At 38.4% G+C, this 26,751-nt stretch overlaps 2 protein-coding genes across 2 annotated transcripts in view; one reads left to right on the top strand and one right to left on the bottom strand.

The window, feature by feature from the left end:
- Nucleotides 1-14,485, top strand: part of LOC100796701 (histone-lysine N-methyltransferase, H3 lysine-9 specific SUVH4) — a 34,325-nt gene extending 19,840 nt beyond the window's left edge. Inside the window, exons 8-16 of the mRNA XM_006604136.4 lie at nucleotides 9,953-10,051; nucleotides 10,958-11,056; nucleotides 11,392-11,441; nucleotides 11,526-11,614; nucleotides 13,185-13,344; nucleotides 13,426-13,531; nucleotides 13,615-13,797; nucleotides 13,904-14,137; nucleotides 14,217-14,485. Of these exons, the coding sequence (XP_006604199.1) occupies nucleotides 9,953-10,051; nucleotides 10,958-11,056; nucleotides 11,392-11,441; nucleotides 11,526-11,614; nucleotides 13,185-13,344; nucleotides 13,426-13,531; nucleotides 13,615-13,797; nucleotides 13,904-14,137; nucleotides 14,217-14,330 (1,134 nt within the window). The 3' untranslated portion in view covers nucleotides 14,331-14,485. The remainder of the gene's footprint in view (nucleotides 1-9,952; nucleotides 10,052-10,957; nucleotides 11,057-11,391; nucleotides 11,442-11,525; nucleotides 11,615-13,184; nucleotides 13,345-13,425; nucleotides 13,532-13,614; nucleotides 13,798-13,903; nucleotides 14,138-14,216) is intronic.
- Nucleotides 14,486-22,998: 8,513 nt separating this feature from the next.
- On the bottom strand, nucleotides 22,999-25,130 carry LOC100819106 (uncharacterized). Its single transcript, XM_014772083.3, has 2 exons — nucleotides 24,675-25,130; nucleotides 22,999-24,183 (listed from the first exon to the last, which is right to left on the bottom strand). The coding sequence occupies exons 1-2, from the start codon at nucleotides 25,008-25,010 to the stop codon at nucleotides 23,266-23,268; spliced, it is 1,254 nt and encodes a 417-aa protein (XP_014627569.1). The 5' UTR covers nucleotides 25,011-25,130; the 3' UTR covers nucleotides 22,999-23,265.
- Nucleotides 25,131-26,751: the final 1,621 nt, after the last annotated feature.

Below are 26,751 nucleotides of genomic sequence, written 5' to 3'. Positions count from 1 at the left end.
AATGAGATTAAGAACCAATTTGGCAAAACAATTGAAATTTTTAGAAGTGACAATGCCAAAGAATATTTTTTTGCTAAACTTTCTTTGTTTTTATCCTTACAGATTATTCTGCATCAATCCCCATGTCCACGCACACCACAACAAATGGAATAGCAGAAAGAAAGAATCGACATTTAGTTGAGATTCCATGCTCCCTGATGCTTAATACCAATGTTCCAGTACATCATTGGGGAGATGTAGTTTTGACTGCCTGTTTTTTAATAAATAGGATGCCATATTCTCTTAACAACAAAATTCCTTATTCCATTGTTTTTCCACATGAATCGTTGTATCATGTCACCCCTAATGTTTTTGGTTGTACATGTTTTGTACATAATGTCTCACCAAGATTAGACAAACTTTTTGCAAAGGTTATTAAGTGTGTTTTTTTAGGATATTCTCGCCTGCAAAAAGGTTACAAAGCTTATTCTTCACAAACTAAAAAGTGTTACATGTCTGCTGATGTTACTTTCTTTGAAGAGACTCCTTATTTCTCATCCTCCATGCAGAATCTTGGTTCCATACAGCAAGTTCTATCTGTTCCATCTTTTGGTCCTATGATACTTCCTACCCAAGACCCTTATGACCAAGAAGGACATTCGCATCAGTCTCTTATCCTTAGTTCAACTGATAGTGCCTCTCCTTCTCCACACAGGACACAAGGAGCTAGTTAGTTGTTCAGTGCCTGTAGGTTCTCCTGATTCATGTCCTTTGACATCAGCTCCCCATATGATAGATCCTTCCTCAATATCACATCCTAGTGAATCAAGTTCTGATTGGCCCATTGCTATTAGGAAAGGTATTAGATCTACCCGAAATTGTCACCCTATTTACAATTTTGAGTTATCATTGCATATCTCCTTCGTCTCTTCCTTGTCTTCTATTACTATTCCTAAAAATGTTCAAGAGACACTTGATCATCTTGGTTGGCGACAAGCCATGATTGTTGAAATGTAGGTTCTTGAGAACAATGACACATGGAAATTTGTTCCTCTTCCCCTTGGGAAAAGACAGTTGGTTGCATATGAGTTTATGTTGTTAAATGGTAATGAGAGGTAGAGAGAGAGAGAGAAACACTGGGGGGGAGAGGTAGTTACCCAATAACAGAGAGACAGAGAGAGAGCCTCAGGGAGAATCTCCGACGGGTACACCCATGGAATAGAGACAGAAACCAGCAATCCGCCATCTCAAACTGGAGGGACCATAAGGATATATCATCCTTTTACTTCACACGATTCTCAGATGAAATTACAGAAAAGGAGCTATGGTACCATTTCAAGAAGTAGGGTGATGTGAAGGAAATTTTCGTACCCACCAGAAGAAATTCCAACGGAAGGAGGTATGGTTTCGTCAGATTCAAAGGGGTAAATGATACTCACCTTTTGGCAAAACAGCTGGACAGGATCATCATCGGAGGGTTAAAGCTCTATGTTAACATACCAAGGTACGATCGGGAGACGACAAGAAAAGGGGTTGTTGAAAGGAAAGTTACGAACCAGGCAGACAGGGTCCTGAACATTGTGGATAGAACCCCAAAACAAGCTCACTCTAACCCGGGATCATACGTAGAGGCACTGAAAAGAAACATTAGAATTCTGGGACATGGCACGCATCAAAATAATCGTGGCCAAAGATATGAGACCTCCAAATCCTCAGTTACTCTTGACATAGCCCCCGAAGATCATAACTGGGTGAAGGATGCGTGGGTAGGGAGGTTGAAGAATCCAGCCATGTTTGATAGACTAGAGGACGAAATACTTTGGGAGACAGGAATGAATATATCACCCAAGTACATAGGGGACGACCTAGTCCTTCTACTTGGCCTTCGCGACGTGGAAGCAGAGCAACTCACCAATGGCAACCAACAAGGAGGTGCATCGCTATTTTACTCAATGGAGAAGTGGACTCCAACTCTACGCACTGGATCCAGGTTAATATGGGTACAAATTTGGGGCATTCCGCTTCAGGCTTGGTCAATGAAGTACATCCAGTAGATCGTAGCAACTATGGGGGATATGGTGGATATGGATGATGACGCGGAAGATAGAAGGAGGCTCGATAGGGCTAGGGTGCTTGTCAAGACTCCGTGGACTCCGACGATCAGGCATACCGTGGAGGTTCACATCGGAGACGAACACTTTAAAGTGTTTATCGTGGAGGAATGCGGTGGCGACACTCATGCATGTCGGAGAGGTCGCCGCAGTTTTTGCGAATCGTCGGAGGAGATTGACTCCGACGAAAGCTATAGCGGGAGCTCTACCCCGAGGTCGTCTCTCGGGATGGTGGACGCCGGACTCGTCGCAGAGGTGCCGGCGACATCGAAACCCCTATCAATAGTAGACCCACCCAACAACGCCGACGAGGACCGACAAACGAAGTTTTTACCCACTGGTTTCAGTGATCACCATTACACACCGGGTAAAGCAAGTATCTCGCGAGTGCAAGGTAGCAGATGCCAGGCCACCTCATGTGACCAGACGCCGTCTGCAGTACCACAACCAACGGTCACCTGCCACCGTGATACGCAATCCAAATGTGGAAAACAGAAGGATATCGGGAGCGCCACCCCTGCAGAAATGACGGAGCTGAATCATGCAAAAGGAAAAAGTGTGTTGGAGGAGAGTTGTGAGGAGTCAACGTCTCTAGGGGCAATGGGAAGGGATATTTGTAATAAAGCAGAATTGGGGGACGTGGCAGAAACTCACCCCACCAAGAGGCACGTGACCAAGCTGAGGATGGGTTATTAAAATATCAAATTACACACGTGACATATCCTGAAACAGCAACGCTGGAGAAGGGTGAAAGCAGTCTTGTAGACAGCATAGGGCCCAATAGAAGGATGGGGCCTTCTAATCACACACCCCCACAAGAATTGCAACCTTTGGGCCTATCCCCAAAAAACAGCAAAGGTGACACGGAAAGCGCTTGTAAGGTTTACTCCAGACAGCGGTGGTCCAAAAAGAAAATAGACATGGGCCACACTTCTCCTAAAATAATGACACAATTGGGAATGAGCAAATCGCACGGCCAGCACCTTCAGAATGAAATACAGCAGGGGAGTGTAGATATAGTTTCAGCAGTACAAGGTGAAGATACAGACGTATTCAGTGAAACACAATGCTTTCAACAGGCAACCAACATTTGGAGCATGGCTAAACACCTTGGGGCTACAGGTGGAGAAGATCAACACTTAGTCATTCAGAAAATAAAAGAAATGGAGGAAAGAGATAAGAGGGAAGCAGAGAGGTTGGGAGTCAGCAGGAATTGCCCATGAATATCATATCATATAATGTGAGGGGGTTAGGGAGGGGGGTAAAATGGGCAGCCATCCGGAGATTGGTCAAGATGGAGAATGTTGACATGATATGTTTACAGGAGACAAAGAAGGAGGTGATTGAAAAAGCCATGTGCCAAACACTGTGGGGAGATGCTGAGGTTTGTTGGGAAATGCAATCAGCTGTGAACACAGCAGGAGGCATACTGTGCTTATGGAGTGAAAATTCTTTTAAGTTACATAGGAGTGTCATCGGAAATGGATTTATTCTTCTAGTAGGGGAGTGGGTTAAGGAAGCACAGCTAATCAATATAGTCACAGCTTATTCCCCTTGTGATCTTCAGAATAAACAGTTACTGTGGGAGCAAGTCAAACAGCTGAAAAACTCTATACCTGGGGAGTTGTGGTGTATCCTAGGTGATTTCAACAGCATTAGGGACCCAGCAGAAAGATTTGGTACTTGCCAAAGAGAATCTGGGACAAACAGCATCAATGAATTCAATGAGTGGATAGATGATTTGGAGGTTGTTGAGCCACCATGGTTGGGAAGAAAATTCACATGGGTCAGACCGAATGGGGCCTCTAGAAGTAAGCTTGATAGATTTTTGTTGTCTCCAGAATGGCTTGATAAATGGCCTGCAAGCACTCAAATTACCTTACCTAGGAATTTCTCAGACCACTGCCCTATCAAGCTTAGATCAACATCTGTTGACTGGGGTCCTAAACCATTTAGGATCCTAGATTGCTGGTTAACAGACACTTCTTTCAAAGAAACAGTTCTTAACTGCTGGTCATCTAGTCAGCAAGCTGGATGGGGGGGGGGGGGGGGCTATGTTCTCAAACAAAAAATAAAGAGACTCAAGGACAGATTGAAAACCTGGAATAAGGAGAGTTTTGGAGACACCATGAAGAAGGTCAAGAAGATTGAAGAGGACCTAAACAAATTAGTGGCTGATACAAGTCATAGGCAGCTATCCAGTCAAGAAGAGATAAGAAGAAGACAATTGCAGGAGGCCCTATGGGTAGCTGCCCAAGCTCATGAGTCACTGCTGAGGCAAAAGGCGAGAATAAGATGGATCAAGCAAGGAGATTGCAACTCTAGGTTTTTTCATTTGATGATGAATGCGAACCGCAGGAGCAACTCACTAAAGGGAGTCATGATAGGTGATACATGGACAACAGACCCAACTACGGTGAAGGAGGAAGTTCGATCATATTTTTCACAAAAATTTCAGGAATCAGATCACCATAGAATTAGGCTGGATGGAATCTGTTTTCAGTCAATCAGTATGCAGCATAATGATATGTTGGTGGCCCGCTTTCAAGAAGAGGAAGTAAAACAAGCTATATGGGATTGTGGGAGCGACAAATGTCCAGGCCTTGATGGTTTGAATTTCAAGTTTATAAAGCAGTTCTGGCAGATGTTGAAACCTGATGTTCTTCGCTTCCTTGACGAATTCCATGTCAATGGTGTCTTCCCTAGGGGATGTAACGCATCCTTTATAACGTTAATTCCCAAGACGACTGACCCACAATTTTTGAATGACTACAGACCTATTTCCCTTATAGGCTGTATGTACCAAATAGTTTCAAAGGTGCTAGCAAACAGAATGAAGAAAGTGATGCCGTTTATCATAGATGAGACTCAATCTGCGTTCATTGAGGGAAGACACTTATTACAAAGTGTCCTTGTTGCGAATGAGGTGGTTCATGAGGCCAAATCAAGTAACAAGTCGTGTCTCGTCTTCAAAGTCGATTACGAGAAGGCTTATGATTCCGTTTCATGGGACTTTGTGCTGTACATGCTGGGAAAAACAGGTTTTAACTCTAAATGGGTCAAATGGATCGAGGGATGTTTGAAATCAGCGTCTATCTCTGTGTTGGTGAACGGTAGCCCCTCGGCTGAGTTCATACCTAAAAGGGGCCTTAGGCAAGGAGACCCTCTAGCACCTTTCCTGTTCAATGTAGTGGCTGAAGGTCTAAATGGGCTGATTAGGAGAGCTAAGGAGGTAAACCTGTATAAGGGCTACAAAATAGGTGCAGATTGTGTGGATATTAGCATTCTCCAATATGCTGATGACACGATCTTTTTTGGGGAAGCATCCATGGAGAACGTTATGGCCATTAAAGCTATTCTTAGAACGTTCGAACTTGCTTCAGGCCTAAAAGTTAACTTTGCAAAGAGTTGTTTTGGAGCTTTTGGTCAATCACATCAATGGAAGCAACAGGCAGCCACGTTGTTGAATTGCGGAATGCTGGCTCTTTCGTTTCTGTACCTGGGAATACCAATTGGGGCAAACCCGAGGCGAGGTCTCATGTGGGATCCTATCATCCACAAATGCGAGAGAAAACTAGCCAAGTGGAAACAGAGGCACATATCCATGGGGGGGAGAGTGACCTTAATACAATCAGTGCTAACATCGATTCCTATTTATTTCTTCTCTTTTTTCAAGATACCTGAAGTTGTGGTGGATAGGTTGGTGAGACTGCAGCGTAGGTTCTTATGGGGTGGTGGATCGGATCAAAATAAGATTGCATGGGTCGGGTGGGATACAATGTGCTTACCAAAAGACAAGGGTGGGCTGGGCATTAAGGATATCAATAACTTTAACATTGCACTGCTTGGAAAATGGAGGTGGCAACTCATGCAGCATAATGGAGAACTATGGGCTAGAGTGGTGGAATCCAAGTATGGAGGTTGGCAGGGTTTGAACGAAGCAGAAAGAGTGGGATCTGAATCAATATGGTGGAGAGATTTAAAAAGGGCTCTAATTCACTCACAACAAGGTCAGCTTATTCAGAATGGTTTGAAGTGGAAGGTGGGCAGCGGAGACAAAATTAAATTTTGGGAGGATAGATGGATATGTGGGGAGGAGTCTTTGGCAGAAAAATTCCCTAGGCTTTATATGATTTCATCACAGCAGCATCAACTCATTCAACAGATGGGAAGCCATAAGGAAAATGGATGGGAGTGGAATTTTACTTGGAGAAGGGCACTGTTTGAAAATGAAATAGACTTGGCTGTAAATTTCCTAGATGAGGTTCAGCACAAGACCATCCAGCAACAAGAAGCAGATGTATGGAAGTGGATCAGAGAACCATCAGGTCAATACTCGGCTCACAACGCGTATAATGCACTAATGGAGGGAGCAGAAATTGCAAGCCAGGAGGAGTGTTTTGATAAGTTATGGGCTTTAAAGGTTCCTAGCAGAGTAAAAGTCTTTACATGGAGGCTACTTCGGGATAGACTTCCCACAAGACAGAATCTTCAGTGGAGACAAGTGCCGATCCTAGAAATGTCTTGTCCTTTGTGTGGAACTGCAATTGAGGATGCTGCTCATCTATTCTTTCACTGCAGCAGAATCCAACCCATTTGGTGGGAGTCTATGTCATGGTTGAATTTAAAAGGTGCTGCCCCACTCACCCCAAAACAGCACTTCCTTCAACATATGGATGTTCAAGCACATGAAGTCAGGATTAACAGGTGGCAATGCTGGTGGCTGACCTTAACATGGTCCATTTGGAGGCATAGGAACAGCATTCTGTTCTCTAATGAAACCTTTAATGCCAACAAGTTATTCGAAGATGCAGTATTTAATCTTTGGACTTGGCTGAGGAACTTAGAGAAAGGCTTTACAACCCACTTTAATCAGTGGTCTAGTAATATTAGACAAGGTTTTTTGTATTAGTAGTGGACAGAATACGCATATTGCATCTATACCCATACCATGGTTCTCCCTCAGAATATGTATGTCTGATTGTGGAACCATTTGTATGGCTATCTTGACTGTATACAGTACCACTGGTACTCTATTCCATATATACAATATATTATTTTTGCTGATTAAAAAAAAAAAAATGTTGTTAAATGGTGAGGTTGATTGACTTAAGGTTTGGTTCGTTGCCAAAGGCTACACTAAGATTTAAGGCCTTGATTACTGGGACACCCTCTCTCATGTGGTCAAGATCACAACTATTCGGCTCTTCCTAGTTATGACAGCTATTTTTCATTGGCCTCTTTATCAATTTGACATAAAAAATGCCTTTCTTCATGGTGATTTAGAGGAGGAAATCTATATGGAGCAATCTTTTGGTTTTGTTGCTTAGGAGGAGTATGGTTTGGTGTGTAAATTGTGTGGATCTCTCTGGGCTCAAACAGACACCACGTGCTTGGTTTGGGAAATTTAGCCATATTGTTTAGAATTTTGGAATGAAGCGAAGTGAAGCAGATCACTCTAGTTTTTATTGTTATGCTTCTCCCAAGAAGTGTGTTTATCTAATTGTCTATGTCGATGACATTGTTATTACTGGGAATGATGCTGCCAAAATTTCCCAACTAAAGTACTTGGTATTGAAGTGGCTCAATCAAAGGAAGGTGTTGTCATTTCACAGAGAAAATATGCTTTAGACATTTTGGAAGAGACAGGTATGACTAATTGTAGGCCTATTGATTATGGATCGAACTCAGAAGTTAATGTCAGATCAAGGTGAACCTTTTCCAAATCCAAAGAGGTATAGAAGGCTGGTCGGGAAACTCATTTATCTCATAATTGCAAGGCCTGATCTATCATTTGTAGTTGGAGTTGTCAGTCAATTTATGCAAGATCCTCAAATTGAGCACTGGAAAGTTGTGATTCACACATTCTTAGATGCATCAAAAAGACTCCAATACAAGGATTATTGTATAAAGATAGTGGGAATACTCAAATTTGTGGGTACTATGGTGCCGATTGGCCAGGTTGTCCCATAGACAGCCGATCCACCACTGGATACTGTGTATCCTTTGGAGGAAATATTGTCCCTTAGAAAAGCAAGAAACAAAGTGTTGTTGCCTGATCAAGTGCAGAAGTAGAATATAGAGCTATGGCTCTTGTTACTAGTGAATTGGTGTGGATTAAACAACTTCTTCAAGAATTAAAATTGTGGTGTTCAATAGATGAAGTTGTATTGTGATAATCAGACAGCTCTTCACATCGCTTCTAATCCTGTATTTCATGAGAGAACTAAACACATAGAGATTGATTCCATTTTGTTTGGGAAAAGCTACGGTCCAAAGAAATCAGTACCGAATTTATTAACTCCAACAACCAGCTTGTAGACATCCTGACCAAGTCCTTGAGAGGTCCTCGGATCCACTTTATATGTTCCAAGCTTGGAGCACAATTTATATGCTCCAACTTGAGGGGAGTGTTAAAGTTGTTGTTTGATAATTTTTTATATTTCTAGTTTGTTGTAGAAGCTTGTAGAAACTCTTAGAAGCTGTCCTGTAATCTGTCACCATAGGCTAGGCTGTAGCTTTCAGTATGAATTATTTTTTGTACTATCTATCAATTCTCATATATATATATGCATCTCTCAGCAAACTAAGGCTGAGGATCCTTTTTGTGTGCTTATTTTTGCACTCAAACATTTCAAGTAATCTAAATTGATTCTTTGCAATCCTTGTTTATTTTCTTAATCTAAGCTCAATCACCTTTTTTCATAATTTCAAAGTGACTCGTGTTTTATCCTTTTGCAATTTACTCAATTTTGAATATCTTTCTTATTCTTAAATACAGGAACCAAAGGTAAAATAAGGTTATAATCATCCATGATTTGGTTTCATATCACAAGACATAAATTGTGAGCCAGTGATTTTTATTTTTCATTAACAAACTTCAATTTTGATGCATTGCTGAAGTTATTGAAGTCCATGATGTTTGTAAATTATGTTAATTGCTTTGGAGTCTGGTGCTAGGTTATCTTTTTGAAATGTTGTTTTCCAGGAAGCACAACCACTTGAAAAAGGTAATTGTGTTTGTGTCATAATCGTGTTAGACATGCATCAATATTTAGTCTTAAGACCTGTTTGGGTAAGCTTATCTAGAAGCATTTCTAGGGAAAGAAAATAAGATGAAAAAAATGAAATGAGTTTCTCCATATACTCAAATTAATTTATAGTAGCTCTCTTCTTTGATAGAAGCTATATGAGAGAACTTCTACAAAATAACTTAATTTATGCATAAGCTAATTTTAGCTTATGGAGAAGTTTATTTCATTTTTTCTTCATATTTTCTTTTCGTAGAAGTACTTTTGGATAAACTTACCCAAACAGACCCTTTGAGACTTCTCAGACAATGCAAATACTCTGAACTGTATATTATATTTTTTTTTTAACTTTTATTTTTAAAACTTTAATATCAACACAAATGGGAATATCACAATTCATAATATTTAAAATAATTAGATAAATTATAGTATTTTATTATGTTACTCACTCTCACTTTTAAAACAATGATTTTCATGTTGTATTATGATTCTATTGCATGCTATAATATTTAATTTTAGTCGTATTGCGTATCTATGTTTTTTCTTATCAACCAATGTTGTTAGTTTTGTTAGAAGGTTAGTGGGAGGGATTCGAACCACCAACTTCTCCCTTCTCCCTTCTCTTACCAAGTCAATCTTAGAACTCCTTGTGTGTCTATGTTGTAACATGTTTGTGTCCAATGTTGTATCCATGCTTCAGTTTTTTTTTGTTTTGCTTTTGTACGTTACTTTTTTATGATTTGTAAGTATGTTTCTTTTTCCTTAACCACTGTAACCTATTTGATTTGATGTTACAAAGGCACATCTAACATGCTTTGAGCTCAATTGTAGAACTGTGCTGAGCAATGTGTGCCTGTTAGAGTCATTCGTGGTCACGAATCTTCAAGCAGTTACACTGGTAAAGTATACACATATGATGGCTTGTACAAGGTAATTCTTTGAAAATCTTACTCAAATATGTTTTTCTTCAGTGATTGGATTTTCATTTTGACAAACATATCTGCATAGAGAGCTTAACATATCAAATCTTAATTTTTAAAATGTTAAATTTGAATTCTCACACTTTTGAGTTAAGACTTTGATGAGTGAGTACTTTCTCAATACTTTCAATGTGCCGTGTTTTTCTTCTATTTTAATTTCAAAAGTCTTGACTTTTTAATTTATTCCTATGTAAATTTTTTAATGTCTCGTCACTTTGATTTCTATATAATGAAACAATATCCACATTATTGATTGTGAAGGCATTTTTTATTATACTTGATTCCTTGTTGAGGTATATTTCATTGTTGTTTAACAACGATCCTATATATATATGTTCTTACTTTTTAATTTATATTTTAAATTTTAAAACAATTGATGGGGAAACTAACTAGTTGATGCTTAAATATTGGCATTTTTTATTCATTCATCCAACATTTTGTGTTCTAATTTAAGATTTGATTAGTTAGCTTTTAAGCCAAGTTATTTGTTTTTCAACCAGTGCATTTTGATGATACTTCATTGATATTTGAGATAATCTCATCCTGTTAATCAAAGTCAATTAGTAATTAGTATTAGGAAGTTTTGATAATTTGTTGTGAGAAGGGGATTGATGCTTTATTTTCATGATTTATTTTGGCACTAGAGAAGAGTTCGTGAGATGAGCTAGCAGCTGTGTTGAATTTCTTCTAATTCCTATTTTATTGTAGTTGTCTTCATTGTGGCATTTGCTCTCGTCTCTAATGTTGAACATTTTAATTGCTGATAAAAAATGATTCTGAAAATGGGACAGCATTTGCATGCAAGTTAAGGGTTGTACTTCAAGTGTTTTGTGTTTTTTTTTTGTTTGTATTGCAGGTTGTCAATTATTGGGCAGAGAAGGGAATATCTGGATTTACAGTCTACAAGTTTAGACTTAGGAGGCTCGAAGGGCAACCTACATTAACCACAAATCAGGTTTATTATAATTCTTTAATTTCATCCAAAAACATTTCTTGTTTTGTTGCCTTTTGTTTTTACATGAAATTGCTGTTTATTTATGATGATGGTGAGCCCTGATGCAATGGTAATGTTGTCCTCCTTGTTTTACATTTTTAGTGGAATCAAAGTTGTAATGTTTTGAACCTTGTGTCTATTTTTATTCTATTTTTAAAATGCACTAAATGTACAACAGAATCCACATGTTCCGTCTTGTTCTATCCCAACTACCGAATGTTTCTTTAGGGTGATTTATTTTGTAATCTAAGCAGTGGGACTTTAAAATATCTTTGCTTATCTTACATTGTTAACAGGTATATTTTACTTATGGACGTGTACCTCAAACTCTAACAGAAATACGAGGGTAAAAGAAACTTTTATAAATTGAATATTTAATATACTTTATATAAATTATATTGGCTTAATATCTCGGTATACTTTTCCTTAGATTGGTTTGTGAGGATATCACTGGAGGTCAAGAAGATATGCCCATTCCGGCTACAAATTTGGTTGATGACCCCCCTGTTCCACCCACAGGCAAGTTCAATAAGGGGTTTGCAATATATACATATATATAGTGATATAATTAATATAATTAGTTTTTATTTTTCATTCAATCGTTGATTGTCATGGTTTCGAATTCGGAAAGTCTCTTTGTATATGCAAGGGTAAGGCTGCGTACAATGACCTTCTCCCATACCTTCACATAGTAAGGAGTCGTTTCTGGCACAGGGGTACGTTAATTTATTTTTTTTTATAATTCAATCATCGATTGAAGGTTGTTGATGTTATTTTTTTATTATTCAATCATCGATTGCCATTAATTGAAAATTGTTGACTTTTGTAATGTCTTTTAAATCTTGTATCAAGAGTGATTTCTAATTTCTTGACAGTGTAAATAACACTATATCATCAGTCAGTGGTCAAGGACTAAATGTCTGACTTATATAATAAGTGTTTTAAAACTCATCTATAGTGATTCTTAATTGATTGACAGTGTAAATAAAATACATATTTCATCAGTCAGTGATCAAGGTCTTACTATTGTTGCATCCCTGCTCCCCACGTCAGTGGCCCTCTTAACCTGAAATGGTGGGGGAGGGGGGTGAACTGAAAACAAATTCTATAGGGTTTTTCAATGTTATTTAGTGGATGAAATTTATTATTCAGAAACTCTTCCTTCCATGAATCTCTCTTATCATTAGCTCCTTTATTTTTTCCTGTGCCCTGTTTGTGGGATTTATTGTTTTCAAAATCTTGAGGAACCAATTATCAACCATACATACCATTGATCCCCTCCTGTTCATTTAAATAACTAAAATTTAAATTGTTATAATTAAAATGTGTTATAAATAAATTAGTTTTTAACATATAAACTATATTTAGATTTATGATGAATAATTTATAGTGATACATGGTTATTTTTAATTATTGATGATATTTTCTTAAAAAATTATTGAAATTCAATTTAAAGTTCCTAAAAATGCTATTGTTGAAGAAAAACTCTTAAAAAGCTCTTGTTGGAAAATCACCCGTGTTGAGGATTGTTATTCTAATTTATATATAGAGAGGACATGAACTTAGAAAAAGTTAACTAGAGTTGTGAATTAATTTGAATTCTTACTAGAATAGAGAGTCAACATACTATTATTTACGCATTATAAACTTGTGATACTAGCTGAAGTATAATCGTAACAAATACAACTGCCATAACTAACTAACTAACTAATTACGTAGTTAAACAGAGATATTAACCAGACTACTGACTAACTACATAAACTACCATGAAAAGATTTAAGATTCCTGAATTAATGTCTAAACCCAATGATTCAAAGAAAAGTTAAAAAATCATGAAAAAAAAAGCTGTCTTGGGGAAGACCACACTGACACAACGATTGTATTTCTGAAATAAGATGAATTGAGCAGGCTTCAGTAGAAAATCATTTCTAGCTTGAGAAGTGGATTTGCTAATTTTATTGTATTTATTTTTCTCCTGCTAATTTGCTTATATGGTTGATGTTTTTTAAAAAAATAATGTTGTAATAGTTATCAAATAGTATGTTTACTATTTTACTTTGGTTTGATGTGTAGTTTTTTTATATTTTAGGTTTCACATATTGTAAGTTTGTTAAGGTTGCAAAAAATGTGAAGCTTCCCATGAATGCCACTGGATGCGAATGTAAAGGCATTTGTAATGACCCAACAACCTGTGCATGTGCATTGCGTAATGGCTCTGATTTTCCCTATGTATCTCGGGATGGTGGCAGGTTAGAAACTCAACTGGTTAAATGCATATTAAATTTTATTTGCTTTAATATTTGATGTGGCTTTCATGTATATATTGACAGGTTAGTTGAAGCTAAAGATGTAGTATTTGAATGTGGTCCGGAATGTGGTTGTGGGCCAGGTTGTGTGAACCGAACTTCTCAAAGAGGACTTAGATATCGTCTGGAGGTTGCATATTGGTTTCCGCATTTTTGGATTATTTATTTAAATATATTGTGCTTTTAATGGTGTATTTAATTAAATTTGCATAGGTTTTCCGTACTGCAAAAAAAGGATGGGCTGTTAGATCCTGGGATTTTATACCTTCTGGAGCACCTGTGTGTGAGTACACAGGAATACTTGCCAGGGCAGAGGATATGGATAGCGTTTTAGAAAATAATTATATCTTTGAGATAGATTGCTTGCAAACTATAAAGGGGCTAGGGGGAAGAGAGGTATTGAATCCTATGAAAAATCTTGTAACATTTTTTTTTGTCTGTTGCTTCAGTTTAATGCAAAGAACCTTTGTCTTATCTCGTGGGCAATGTTAATTTTTGACAGCGGCGGTCACAAGACGGAGACATTCCTGCAAATCTTTTGGACAAATATCATGATCAATGTTCTGAAAGTGCGCCAGAGTTTTGTATTGATGCAGGATCTACTGGAAATATTGCTAGGTTTATAAACCATTGTTGTGAGCCTAATCTGTTTGTTCAATGCGTTTTGAGCACACACAATGATTTGAGATTGGCTCGTGTAATGCTGTTTGCTGCTGACAACATACCCCCTTTGCAGGTAACTCATTTTCTATATTTTCTCCCACTTTATCTGATGCATTTTTAGCAATGACTTAAATCTCTTTGATTGCTTGCAGGAATTAACGTATGACTATGGTTATGTGCTTGATAGCGTCTTGGACTCTGATGGGAAGATCAAGCAAATGCCATGTTATTGTGGAGCCTCCGTCTGCAGGAAGCGATTATTCTAATCCTCTCTAGGAAAAGTTGTGTGTGGTCTTTTTGCAAAATTAGTGCGGTTAAGTATTGGTTGTTTAAAACTTGAGCTGCAAAGTGCTCTATTCATTCGTGGTTGATGTGCGCGGTATATACATTGGGCTGAAATTGTAGCAAAGGAACATTGTAATTTTTTGTGCAGATTCAAGAAAATGATATATATATATATATATATATATATATATATATATATATATATATATATATATATATATATATATATATATAGGCTTATTTTTTGCTAGAAATAACCTGCTTTACTGATTACTGCAAGTTTATTGTGTTTTTAATTTTTTTTAGGTTTGATTTTATTTTTTATGGATACAGTTAGATCATCTAATTTTAAAATAGGTTTAATTTGATCATATCATCTAAATTGAATTAACAATGTTTGTAAAATTTAGTGAATTAACAATGTTTGTAAAATTTAGTGAGATGACATTGACATAACATGTTTTTTCTAACACCCCTCAAATTTTAATTGATTTAATTGAATAAAAAAAAATTAAAAGATCAAATTAAACTAAAAAAAATAATATAGGGAAAAATTAATTTAATCTTTTTGTAAAGATATAAGGAGACTATACATTTAGAAGAATTAACTGTCTTGTGAGTAGCACTAAAAAAAATGAAGGATAGCCGATCAAAATGAGAAAAAAAAAACATAAGAACCAAACAACTAATACTTGAGGTTGCCTTACGGTTTAAGTGTGCTTGATTAGAGGGTAATGTTAGATGCATTAGCACTTAATGTTAAAGGACAAAAATATCCTTGGTGTTATTTTAAAAAGTTTTGTGCACCCAGCCTCCATTTCTCATGCCGCGAATGCTATTCTTCTTCTTCATCATCTTTCGTTCCTTGTGAGCTGTCGTGTTCGTTGTGCTTCGGAGCTTCTTATAATCCATGTTTTGTTGGCATTGAGGACGTGCATTGGACTGCTCCACTATCGATTGTCGAGGTAAGCCTCTTCTCCCTGTGGGTGTTGTTTTCGTTTTTGCGTCGTTTGTGCTTTTGTATTGTGTAGGGATTTAGTTGATCCGCATTGGAGGTAGTTTATAGGATTATGCATACGGATGAAGTAGGATGTAGATGATCTGTAATGGATTTTAGGCTTACGGATGAAATAAGCAGCATACAGATCAAGTTGATCCGTATGAGTCTTATGGATCATGTTAATCCGTATGAGTCTTACGGATCATGTTAATCTGTAACATGCATATGGATCAAGTTGATTCGTAGGTGTCTTATGGATTACCTTGATCTGTAAAACACATACAGATCAATTTGATCCATATGACCCTATTTTTATTAAAAAAAATGTAAAATAGGTTTTAATTTATGAAAAATGTTTTTTATTAGGGTTTAGGGTTAGTTTTGAGGGTTTTAGGGTGAAGTAGAATACGAATGAATAATGAAATAAGTTTCAAATTATGTTGTAATTCTTTGATCAAGTTGATATTGCTTTGAAATTTGTTTATGCTAAAAAGTTTGGTTTGTATTGTATAATGTTTGAATTGTTTGAACATGTTGATATTGGCTTGAAATTTGGTTAGTTTGTATTACTTTTGACTTCAGTGGAATACCTTAAGCCAAATGACTTTAAATAAGCGAATACCTCAAGCCAAACCATGGGTTAAGCGAATACCTTAAGCACATAACTTGATTTTAGCTGATAGGAGGAACTCAATCTTTTTACCTTTTTAATTACTTATCCTATAAGTAGTTATGGAGAATTTCATTGACATACCTAAACTAAATGTGAACCAGATACTTTAGATAAGTATTTAGCCTATTAATTAGATTGTGATGAATTTGTGTAGTTATACAATTTGTATATGTTTAGGATGGCAACTTCCTAACAAAATGGTATATGGTGTCCGTCCAAGTGTTGATGAGTATGAGAAGTTAATACAGTTTCTCTGCTTGAAGGCTTTGGATTGGGAAATGGTAGAAAATCTACAGGAGGAAATGAAAGGGAGTGGTTTGCATCTCAAAGGCATGATGACGGGTTTGATTAGAGTTGTCAAGGAGATGGAGAAGGAGGTTGTGGAGGTTGAGAGCATTACTGCAGTGGCGTAAACATCTGGTGCACCTAGCATCACCCCTGATTAGACTGCATTCATATTTTTTTATTGATTTGTTTTAGTTTTCCAGGTCCATATATTCATTGAATTTCTTTTATGGAAAAAAATAAAAACAATAAATAAATAAATTATTATGCTTGAAAATATGAGTGTATGACTTTGTCGTCATGTAATTTAGTGATTATAATTGAACTGATAACTGAACAAATTGAAAAGATTGAAAAAAAAGTTTAGGTTAAAGTAGATTTTGGTTCCTATATTGAAAATTATGTAAGATGAAAATACTAGCAAACGTACTCCTTTCAAGATTATTTTATCATCAGTTAAAATTTATTATTAACATACCCTTTTCAATTCAATGTTCCTTCCTGACCCTTTATTTTTCTAAGCCTTATCTAAACACGAAAAAGAGAGTTGAATTATGTTATGAAAATTTTTTGTAACTACTATTTGAAAACCAAACTTAATGTTATTTTCTTAACAAAGTCTTTTTATAGGCTCTACGCAAATCACTAAGATATACTTACAAGGTAAACTCTTGAGGCAATTGTCTTTGATGACATATGAAATCCTTTTAGCCTAATGTTCAGACAGAAACTAAGGAGCTGCAAGTGGGAAAGAATGGGCCAGAAGAAGCTTCAAAAGATAGGCCCAAGAGGAAGCATTATCGACTTTCATACCTGAAGGATTATGAGTAAAAGACTAATTAAGCAGAAGCAAATATCATAGTTGGTTGAGGGAATAATTTTGTTAGAGTGTTGTTGGTTATTAGGACCTTTCTGTTAGAGTATTGCTGGTCGTTAGCACCTTTCTGTTATGATTGTTAGACCTTGGTCTGGTAATAGGATAGACTATATATATATATGTATGAAGTTTCTTAAGAGGAAGCAGAAAATAATATCACTCTTTTTTTCCTTACATTCTCTCCTGTTTGGAGGCAACCTTTAGTCCTCAAATTCTAAGGGGCAGTTAAGGTTCAGAGCCTTAACAACTTGGTGCTTTCATTGCCATGGTGGAATCGATCCGTTCAAAGTCCAACATAGACCGTATCAAAGACACCATTGCTCGACTCACCTACTCTCAAATCAACATGTCCACCAAGATCGACAACCTTATCCTTCGCCTGGAACGATTGGAGACCATCCAACCTTTCCCTGCTTCTTCCGCTTCCACTCCCTACCTATAATCACCTTCCTCGGCCCACCACAGGATGAAGTTAGAAGTTCCCCACTTCAACGACATTGATCCCATGGGTTGGATCTTTAAGATCACCCAATTTTTTGATTACCACTCTACTCCAGATAGTGAATGTCTGACCATAGCCTCCTTCTACATGGATGGTCTAGTGTTGGCATGGCTCCAATGGATGTCTCAGAATGCCCAACTATCCTCGTGGTCTCCTTTTCTCCACGCCCTCGAAGCCTGTTTTGCACCGTCTTCCTACGAGGACCTGACTGGGCTGCTTTTCAAGCTAACACAACAAGGTATAGTTACTGAGTACCTTTCTGAGTTTGAATCGTTGGCCAATCGCATCGTGGGGTTGCCGAATCAATTCCTCCTTAGTTGCTTTGTCTCAAGACTCACCATTGAGATTCACCGTGAGGTACAGGCCCTACAACCTCTGACGCTAACTCAGGCAGCGTCTCTGGCTCGTCTCTAGGAGGAGAAGATCCTCAATTCCCGTTGTTCCCTTCGAGTCAAACCTCCGTTGTCGTTTTCAGGACCGCCACGATCTCGATTTTCTTCGACCATGGGACCTCTGTCACCTCGCTTCACCACAAGTTCCTCATCATTAGTTTCGACGCCACCATCGCTCCTTCCCAGCAAACCACCACCCATTCTGATTAAGCGCTTGTCTCTGAAAGAAATTACGACTTGATGAGAGAAGGGGTTGTGCTTTAATTGCGATGAAAAGTTTTCACGGGGTCATCGCTGCTCCTCTAAGCTCTTTCTGTTGATTTTTAAGGATGAAGAGGAGGACCTTCCCGAAGGTTCCCTTCCCTCTTTAGCACCTAATACACTAACGGACCCGAATACTCTACCCCATGTCCAAATTAGTTTACATGCCTTCTCGGGCCATGCAGCCCCAGAGATACTCTGCTTATTGGGCTAGATTTCACGCAAGTCGGTGCTAATATTAATAGATGGGGGTAACACCCATAATTTCGTGCAACAACAACTTGTTTCAACACTAGGCTTCTACACTCAGACCACAACCCCATTAAGAGTCACTGTCGGCAACGGTGATGAACTTCAATGTCACCAGCTTTGCAAGGATGTTCCAGTACATATTTAGGGCCAAACCTTCTCAATCAATTTCCATGTTCTGGCCTTGTGTGGAGTCGACCTTGTACTTAGCGTTCAATGGTTGAAGTCGTTGGGTCCAATTCTCACGGACTACAACACTCTTACCATGCAATTCCGCTATGAAGATAGGGTAGTGGAGCTCACTCCAGTAACCCCTCGATTGCTACGGCGCATGACCCAGTCCGGCACTGCGAGCACGTTCTTCCACTTGCGCATAGAGCCTCCTTCAACCCAAAAAACTTCTTCCCCAAACTCTCCTCACCATCAATCACCTGCCATCTCCAGCCTCATTGCCCAATTTCACAATCTATTTCAGCCACCTATGACCCTACCACCAGCACGCACCACTAATCATTCCATTACGCTCATTCCCAATGCCTCCTCTATGAATGTCAGGCCCTACCGATATCCATAGTACCAAAAACAAGAGATCGAAAACCAGGTTGACACAATGCTAAAACAGGGGCTCCTACAACCAAGTACCAGCGCTTTTTCATCTCCGGTCCTGCTCGTGAAGAAGCGAGATGGTTCTTGGCAATTTTGTGTGGACTACCGGGCTTTGAATGCTATCACGGTCAAAGACCACTTTCTTATTCCAATAGTGGATGAATTGTTGGATGAGCTCGACGATGCCAAGTGGTTTTCAAAACTGGATTTATTGCAATGAATCAGATATTCAAACCTTATTTGCGCAAATTTATTATTGTTTTCTTCTACGATATTTTAATTTATAGTGCTACCTTCAATGATCATCTGCTCCATTTCACAACTGCGTTCCAGGTTTTACAGAATGGAGAATTCCACCTCAAGTTGTCCAAATGCTGTTTTGCTTGGACCCTAATAGAATACCTGGGTCACTTGGTTTCGGCGGCAGGAGTAGAACAAGTACCAAAAAAGGTGAAGGCAGACCAACAAAGGCCACCACTGCGTTCATTTTCGGGCCTTGCGTGGATTTTTTGGTCTGACGGGGTTCTATTCCAGATTCATTAAAGGCTATGCAACCATAGCGGCGCCATTAATGCACCTCCTAACCCAGGAGCAGTTCAGGTGGCCACTAGAGGCAGACCTTGCTTTTCAAATTCTCAAGGATGTTGTCAGTACGACACCAGTCTTAGCTTTACCCAACTTCGCCATTCCATTCGTAGTCGAGACAAACGCCTCGAGGGTTGGTATGGGCACAATGTTTTCGTAGGGAGGTCACCTCATCGCCTTTTTCAATAAGTAGTTCTGCCCCAAATTAATTGGTGCATCCACTTACATCCGAGAACTTGTCGCCATTACCACGACGGTCAAGAAGTGACGTCAATATCTGTTAGGACATCGTTTTATCGTCCTCACTGATCACCGCAGTCTTAAAGAACTCATGGCACAGGTGATACAGACACCAGAACAACAATTGTATTTATCTCGCCTTCTTGGATATGACTATACAATCCAATATCGTGCCAGCAAATCCAACGTGGTGGAAGATGCCTTATCAAGAGTCTATGAACCACCTACAGGGACTCTGTTGTTATTGTCCACACCCCACTTCGCTTTTCTTGAGGAATTGAAGAAGGAGTTAATTGCAAATTCTGATTTTCTCGTGCTTCGACAAGTCATCCAGTTCATCCCTGACTCTCATCTCAATTATTCCATTACTCAAGACTTCATCATGAAAAATGGACGAAGTTGGTTACCAAATGGACTTCCTTTTATTCAAACTCTATTGTCTGAATTTCACCAGTCACCGACGAGAGGCCATATGGGGGTCTGCAAAACTCTGGCTCGCCTAAACGATAATTTTACTTGGGCTAACATTCATCAGGATGTTCGCAAATTCATTCCTAGCTGTTTGGATTGCCAACATACTAAATATGAAACCACTTGCGCATGAGGATTATTGGTTTTGTTGCCGGTATCTCAAGACCATGGGAAGATTTGTCCATGGATTTAATTTTTGGTCTACCGGCGTATCGCGACCATACATCAATTTTGGTGGTGGTGGTGGATAGATTTTCGAAGGGTACCACTTGGGTATGCTACCCATACACCATAATGCTCATTTAGTAGCCTTGCTATTCTTGGACATTGTCGGTAAGCTTCATGGTATGCCCCGTAACATCGTCTCTGACAAAGACCCACTGTTCATTAGCAGATTCTGGCGGGAGTTGTTCTCCGTAAGTGGCACGAAGCTCCGCATGAGCTCTACCTACCACCCTCAATCAGATGGTTATACTGAAGTTGCAAATCGAATCGTTGAGCAATATCTCAGGGCCTTTGTTCATAACAGACCGACATCATGGGGGCGGCTTTTGATGTGGGCCGAATGGTCCTACAATACATCATCCCACTCTGGTATTAGCAATATGTCACAAGCACCTCCAATCTCGAAGCAGTAGATGAGTTACTCACAAATCGAGGTTCGGTATTTGCTTCCCTACGCAAGAAACTGTTGAAAGCTCATAATTGCATGAAGAAGGTAGCAGATGGCCATAGGAGAGATAAAGAGTTTCAGATTGGTGATTGGGTGATGGTGAAATTGAGACCACACCGACAAGTCTTAGCTACAGGACAATCTTATTCAAAACTGTCTAAGCGATTTTATGGACCGTTTTAGGAGGAAGATCGCATTGGAAAAGTGGCCTATAAACTACAACTGCCAGAACACTCCCGCATTCACCCGGTGTTCCACTGCTCAATTCTGAAACCATTTCATCAATCTTCTTTGATGATACCAGAAGCCGTAGCTCTACCAATGTCAGCAGTGGACAACAAACCTGAGGTTCGTCCTTTAGTTTTCTTGGCAACTCGATGGGACTCTACTTCTTATGAGTCGAAACAACAAGTCCTCGTTCAATGGACTGGGTTAGCTCCGAAAGACACATCTTGGGAGGACTGGTTTGACTTAAAGGCTACTTATCACCTTGAGGACAAGGTGTTGTCTGATGCGCACGGGAATGTTAAGAAAAAAACTAAGGAGGTGCAAGTGGGAAAGAATGGGCCAGAATAAACTTCAAAAGATAGGCCCAAGAGGAAGCATTATCAACCTTCATACCTAAAGGATTATGAGTAAAAGACTCATTTAGCAGAAGCAAATATCATAATTAGTTGAGGGAATAGTTCTGTTAGAGTGTTGTTGAGTATTGTTGGTTGTTAGCACCTTTCTGTTATGATTGTTGGACTATATATGTGTGTGTGTGTGTGTGTGTGTTTTTTTTTTTTCTTAAGAGGAAGCAAAAAATAATATCAGTCTTTTTTTCCTTACCTTCTCTTCTGTTTGGAGGCAGCCCTTAGTCCTCGAATTCTACGGGACAGTTAAGGTTCAGAGCATTAACACATATACACTCAGAATGTTCACGAAGTTACAAAGTACAAGAAATCACATAGAATAGTGTCACTAAATTCAAACAAAAAATTATTATTTGCATTGGTTCCTTTAAGGCTTTATAGAGAATTGTAGAGTATGTTATACTCTGTTGAAGCTCTCATGTTCTGTTCATTGTAATTTGAACGTTGGTATAATAAATGTTGCATAATGTCTATAACCAACTTTTGTCATCTAGGATTTGATAAAGCATATTACTTATTTTGTTTGCTTCTAACTTTCAGAAACAAGCATCTATTTTGAATTTAAAGGAACGAAACACTTAAAAAAATGGTGATGAACTCGTCGGTATAACTTACCATCTAACATGCTGTAGAGGGACATTTTCCTTGCTTAATTCAAATCATTTTCATGGTATCTCCCAACGTCATAGATAACACTACCAATGTTCCACTTGAACCTTCAGAGACTTGTCTCGTGCTTCGCCCAAAAATGAATTTAACGATAGAATTGAGCGAGAATATTTGCAAAAGTGGTTGTTAGGAGTTTCTTCACGTTAATAATAAAGGGAGTTTACCTACAAGGACTACACCACTTAAAGTTAGAAAAGAGAAGGAAAAAAACTTACTCCCTCCTTTCTATTAGTATTGTAATAAAGAAAATCAATAAATAAATAAAAGAAAATAATAATTTGACAAAATCTTTTTATTATTAATTCATTTTTAGATTGATACTCATAATTAATAAGAAATATAAGTAAAAAAATCATTAATATTACGTTAAGAAGTTAAAATAATAATTATTATAAGATATATATTTTTCCTTCCGAAAGAGAGTATTTCAAAATGTTAAGTTTGTGGAAAAATAACTATGGACTGCATTTCGCATATTTATATTCAAAGAGAATTAAACGTTTTGAAATATAAACCAGGTGAAAACTGCTATTATGGGCAACTGGCTAACTGTTCACTATTGAAAAATACATTTTTAACACATCTTATCTTAGCTCTGATCATTATGCTTGAGTTGAAGCTCATACCTAAGGCAGTTCTACTTCTAGAAACTAATGAACTTGGCCATAGGCAAATCTTGGCACATGATGTCGTTCCACAAATTTACGAAAGGGAGCATTAGTCTGAGGGAAACAAAGGGGGAAAAAGGTACAAGTCTGATAATGTCAAATTATGCAAGTCTAGGAACTAACTACGCCATTACACAGGCTCCTCCTGAGCTTTCTTCCTGTACTGGCGGTTTAACTTCTGCAAGCTCTTTTTAACGACTTCAACTTCTGGTTCATCTTCTTCCATTGCACAAGCATCACTGTTCTCAGAATCACCAGCAGCTATGCCAACAGGGAAGGCTCTTCTATTCATGGCCTCCATGCCAGCATCAAGCTTTGGCTTTGGCACCGTCTCACTGTCGCACATATTGGCATCTCCAGATTTCTTCTTTGATATAAAGGTTACCGATGGAAGATCTTCCAAAGCTTCATCTGCTTGAGATCCAGTTCCCTTGGCAGCATTTGACCCCTTCAACTGCGAAAGGAAGCTCATGCATGATTCCTTATTTGATTTGTCATCCATGTCACTTGGAGAATCATCAAAAGTGTAACGCGTGTATCTTGAAGGATTACGAATGTAATCTGGAACTGCTGAATCAAATTCTTGCGACTTTGACAACTGATCCGAAGCTGTATCCTCTTCCATTGAAGAGGTCTTCATGCGAACATCCCTGGTTCCTTCATGCCCATCAACATCATCATTACCTCTATCGTCACATTCAGAATCAAACCGAACACGTTTCTGCGGCCTGGGCTCCGAAGGGTTATCCTTACTTCTCAAGATTGACTTTGGGTTAACAGCATCACCACCACTACCAATGTCTGGCGCAGATTTCTCAGACACATGCAGAGCATCAATTTTTTTAGCTGCTGCTTCATCATCCTGCTTCAGCCTAATCCTCGCAGCCAAATGATTTGCACGCGGGTCTCTCACTAAATCTCTGAACGAAGTGGGGAAAACATTGCAAGAACTAATCTCAACTCCATCGTCATTTATATCCTTCATATACAAGCGATCACCCAAGTTCTCTTTGCCTATAGCCTGCTTGTCATATTGATCCTCCTCTTCCTGCATAAAGTGAGATTCAGTCAATTTTCTTTACTAATCCCAACTTTGAGGATGAAAAACTAGTAACAATTAGTCGCAACAAGAATCACAAAAATGAAAAAAAAACATAGTACTCTCAAGTTATATTCTTGATTTGAGCTCACACAAATAATAATAATAATATAAAACAACTTATTAAACTTAAATACCACCGTCCCAATTGAAAATCCCGCTCCAATTAATCCACATGTTTTGTTGTATTTGAAATTTACATATATAATCTTAGTCCATCACCGTCATAATAGACTTCTTCAATATATCCATATCTTCCTTTCCTACCCAATTTTTCAACAAAAAAAAAGATGCAAAATTTAAAAAATGATTGATTCCATTGCAGTTCTAAATTCTAAATGAAAAAAAGAAATCAATTTCGGTCATCTAATTGGCTGAGTGAAATGGGTTTAAAATTATAATTAAACAATGGGTTTAAAAGAGGGATGAAAGTTACATACCTCGTAATCGAGGGTGCAATCTCGGCCAATACCAGCCTTAATCTGCCACTGTTCATCATCGTAATCAGGGGGTTTAGAGGGTCCACGTGGCTCTTCTTCTTCGTCGTCGTCGAAATCATTGAGGTCCTTCTCGAGCTGAACCCGGGAACTGGAAAATGAATAGGATTGGGATTGGGGTTTAGTTTTGGGCTTGGGTTTGGGTTTGGGGGTGCGATTGGAAGGGGTGTTTTGGATTTCGTCTTCGGTGAGAGACCAGAGTGAGTTGAGGGAAGAAGAAGCGGGGATTGGAAGAGAACCAAATGCTCTCTCTGCTCGCACTCTGAAACTGTCTTCCATGATGCCGTTGGGTGCAGTGGCTGAGGGAACCGTACACAAAGAATTGTTCTGTTTATGTAGGCAAAAGGGTAAGGGTGAGGGAGTGTATTATTGGCGTTACGAAGAAGCCTGTTATTCCAAAGAAGCTTGTGAGGTAAGTCCAATACTTTATACTAGCAATTTGTGGCTGCGTATCCTCTAAAAAACTTTGGCTGATGCTAGGTGCACCCAGCATTATGGCTGGTACACCAAGCACTTAATGGAAAAAGTTGAAAATACCCTTGCGTATTTTTTAAAAAGTTTTGTGCACCAAGCTTTTCTTCTTCTGCCATTCTCCTTCTTCCGCGAGCTGAGTCTCCTTCTTCCGCGAGCTGCCTCTTCTTCTTTTGCGAGTTGCTTCTTCGTCATGTGTGTGCCTCTTCTTCTTCCATTCTCCGTGAGCATTATTGGCGGTGTTATCGTGGTAGTTTTTCTCTTCTGGCAAGACGTACATTGCGGTGCTCCACCATCGAGGTAAGCCAATTGTCCCTTTTCTTGTGTCGTTCTGCTTCCATTTTTGCTTGTGTAGTGCAGTTTGTAGGGATGTAGTTGATCCGCGTAGGGATTTAGGTCATCCGTAGTAGAGACAAGGTCGGACATAGTTGATCCGCAATAGGAATAGATGATCCGTAGTCTGTGTTGAGCTTACGGATCAAGTTGATCCGCAAGCAGCATAGGTTGATCTGCAAGCTTCTTACGGATCAACTTGATCCGCAAGAATCTATTTTAATTTTAAAAAGTGGAAATTAGGTTATAATTTATGAAAAATGGTTTTTAATTAGGGTTTAGGGTTACTTTTGAGGCTTTTAGGCTGAAGTATGATATTGTATAATGCTTGTTTATGATATTGGTTTGAAATTTGGTTTTAAGGCTTTTTGGTTTGTATTGTATAATGTATGATATTGTATAATGCTTGTTTTAGATATTTTGATTGGTGTGAATTTATATTTTGAAGGTTTCAATGATTTATTACTTTATCTATATCTTGTATGCTAGTGAATAACAAATTGAGAATAGGAACACAAACTATTAAGTTGTAGCACTACTTTGAACACAAACTATTAAGTTTTGCTGAAAGTTTCTCCTAGTTCTGTGTTTGAAGCCCTTAAATTTAGTCACTCATTAGAATCCCAAAAGCATGCCAAAAAACATTAGAACCCTATAATCTTTTTTAAGGGCTTCTCATATGGTGCTTCTCATGTGCTTAAAAAAGATTAGAACCCTTAAATTTAGACAAGAATTTCTGATGCTGCTTCTCATATGCCTGATAGCAGTAAACTAACTAGGTCCAAAACTTCCTGAAATTATTGTATAATAGATCATTAACCACAAAACAAAATCATAAACTATCTTAGCAATAAGAGAAATAAATGGTGCCACTCCGATGCCACAAAACTGAACCTAGCTCATCCATGACATAGCTGAAAAATATGGACAAAAAATGTGCAGTGAGTTCAAGTGGAGGTGTATCATTGGGAAAAATTGATGATTCATGGGACACTTCAATTTTGTTTTTATCCCATTTAAAGTATTGAACCCAACCATTAAGTAGTCAAACATTGATCCTAGATTTAGTAAGTTGAACAAGTTAAAATTGTGATGAATTTGTGTGGTTTAGTGATGGAATTTGTGGTAGATATTTGCAGATCATGGTTAGGACTAGAGGCTTAGGTCGTGCCTTAGGTAGGGTTATTGGTAGAGCTCTAGGGAGAGAGGATCGTCA

This window comes from Glycine max, chromosome 19 (genome assembly GCF_000004515.6).
Source record: "Glycine max cultivar Williams 82 chromosome 19, Glycine_max_v4.0, whole genome shotgun sequence".
Classification (NCBI taxonomy): Eukaryota; Viridiplantae; Streptophyta; class Magnoliopsida; order Fabales; family Fabaceae; genus Glycine; species Glycine max.
The sequence above is the reverse complement of the archived record's forward strand: the minus strand, read 5'-3'. Positions and strand labels throughout refer to the sequence as shown.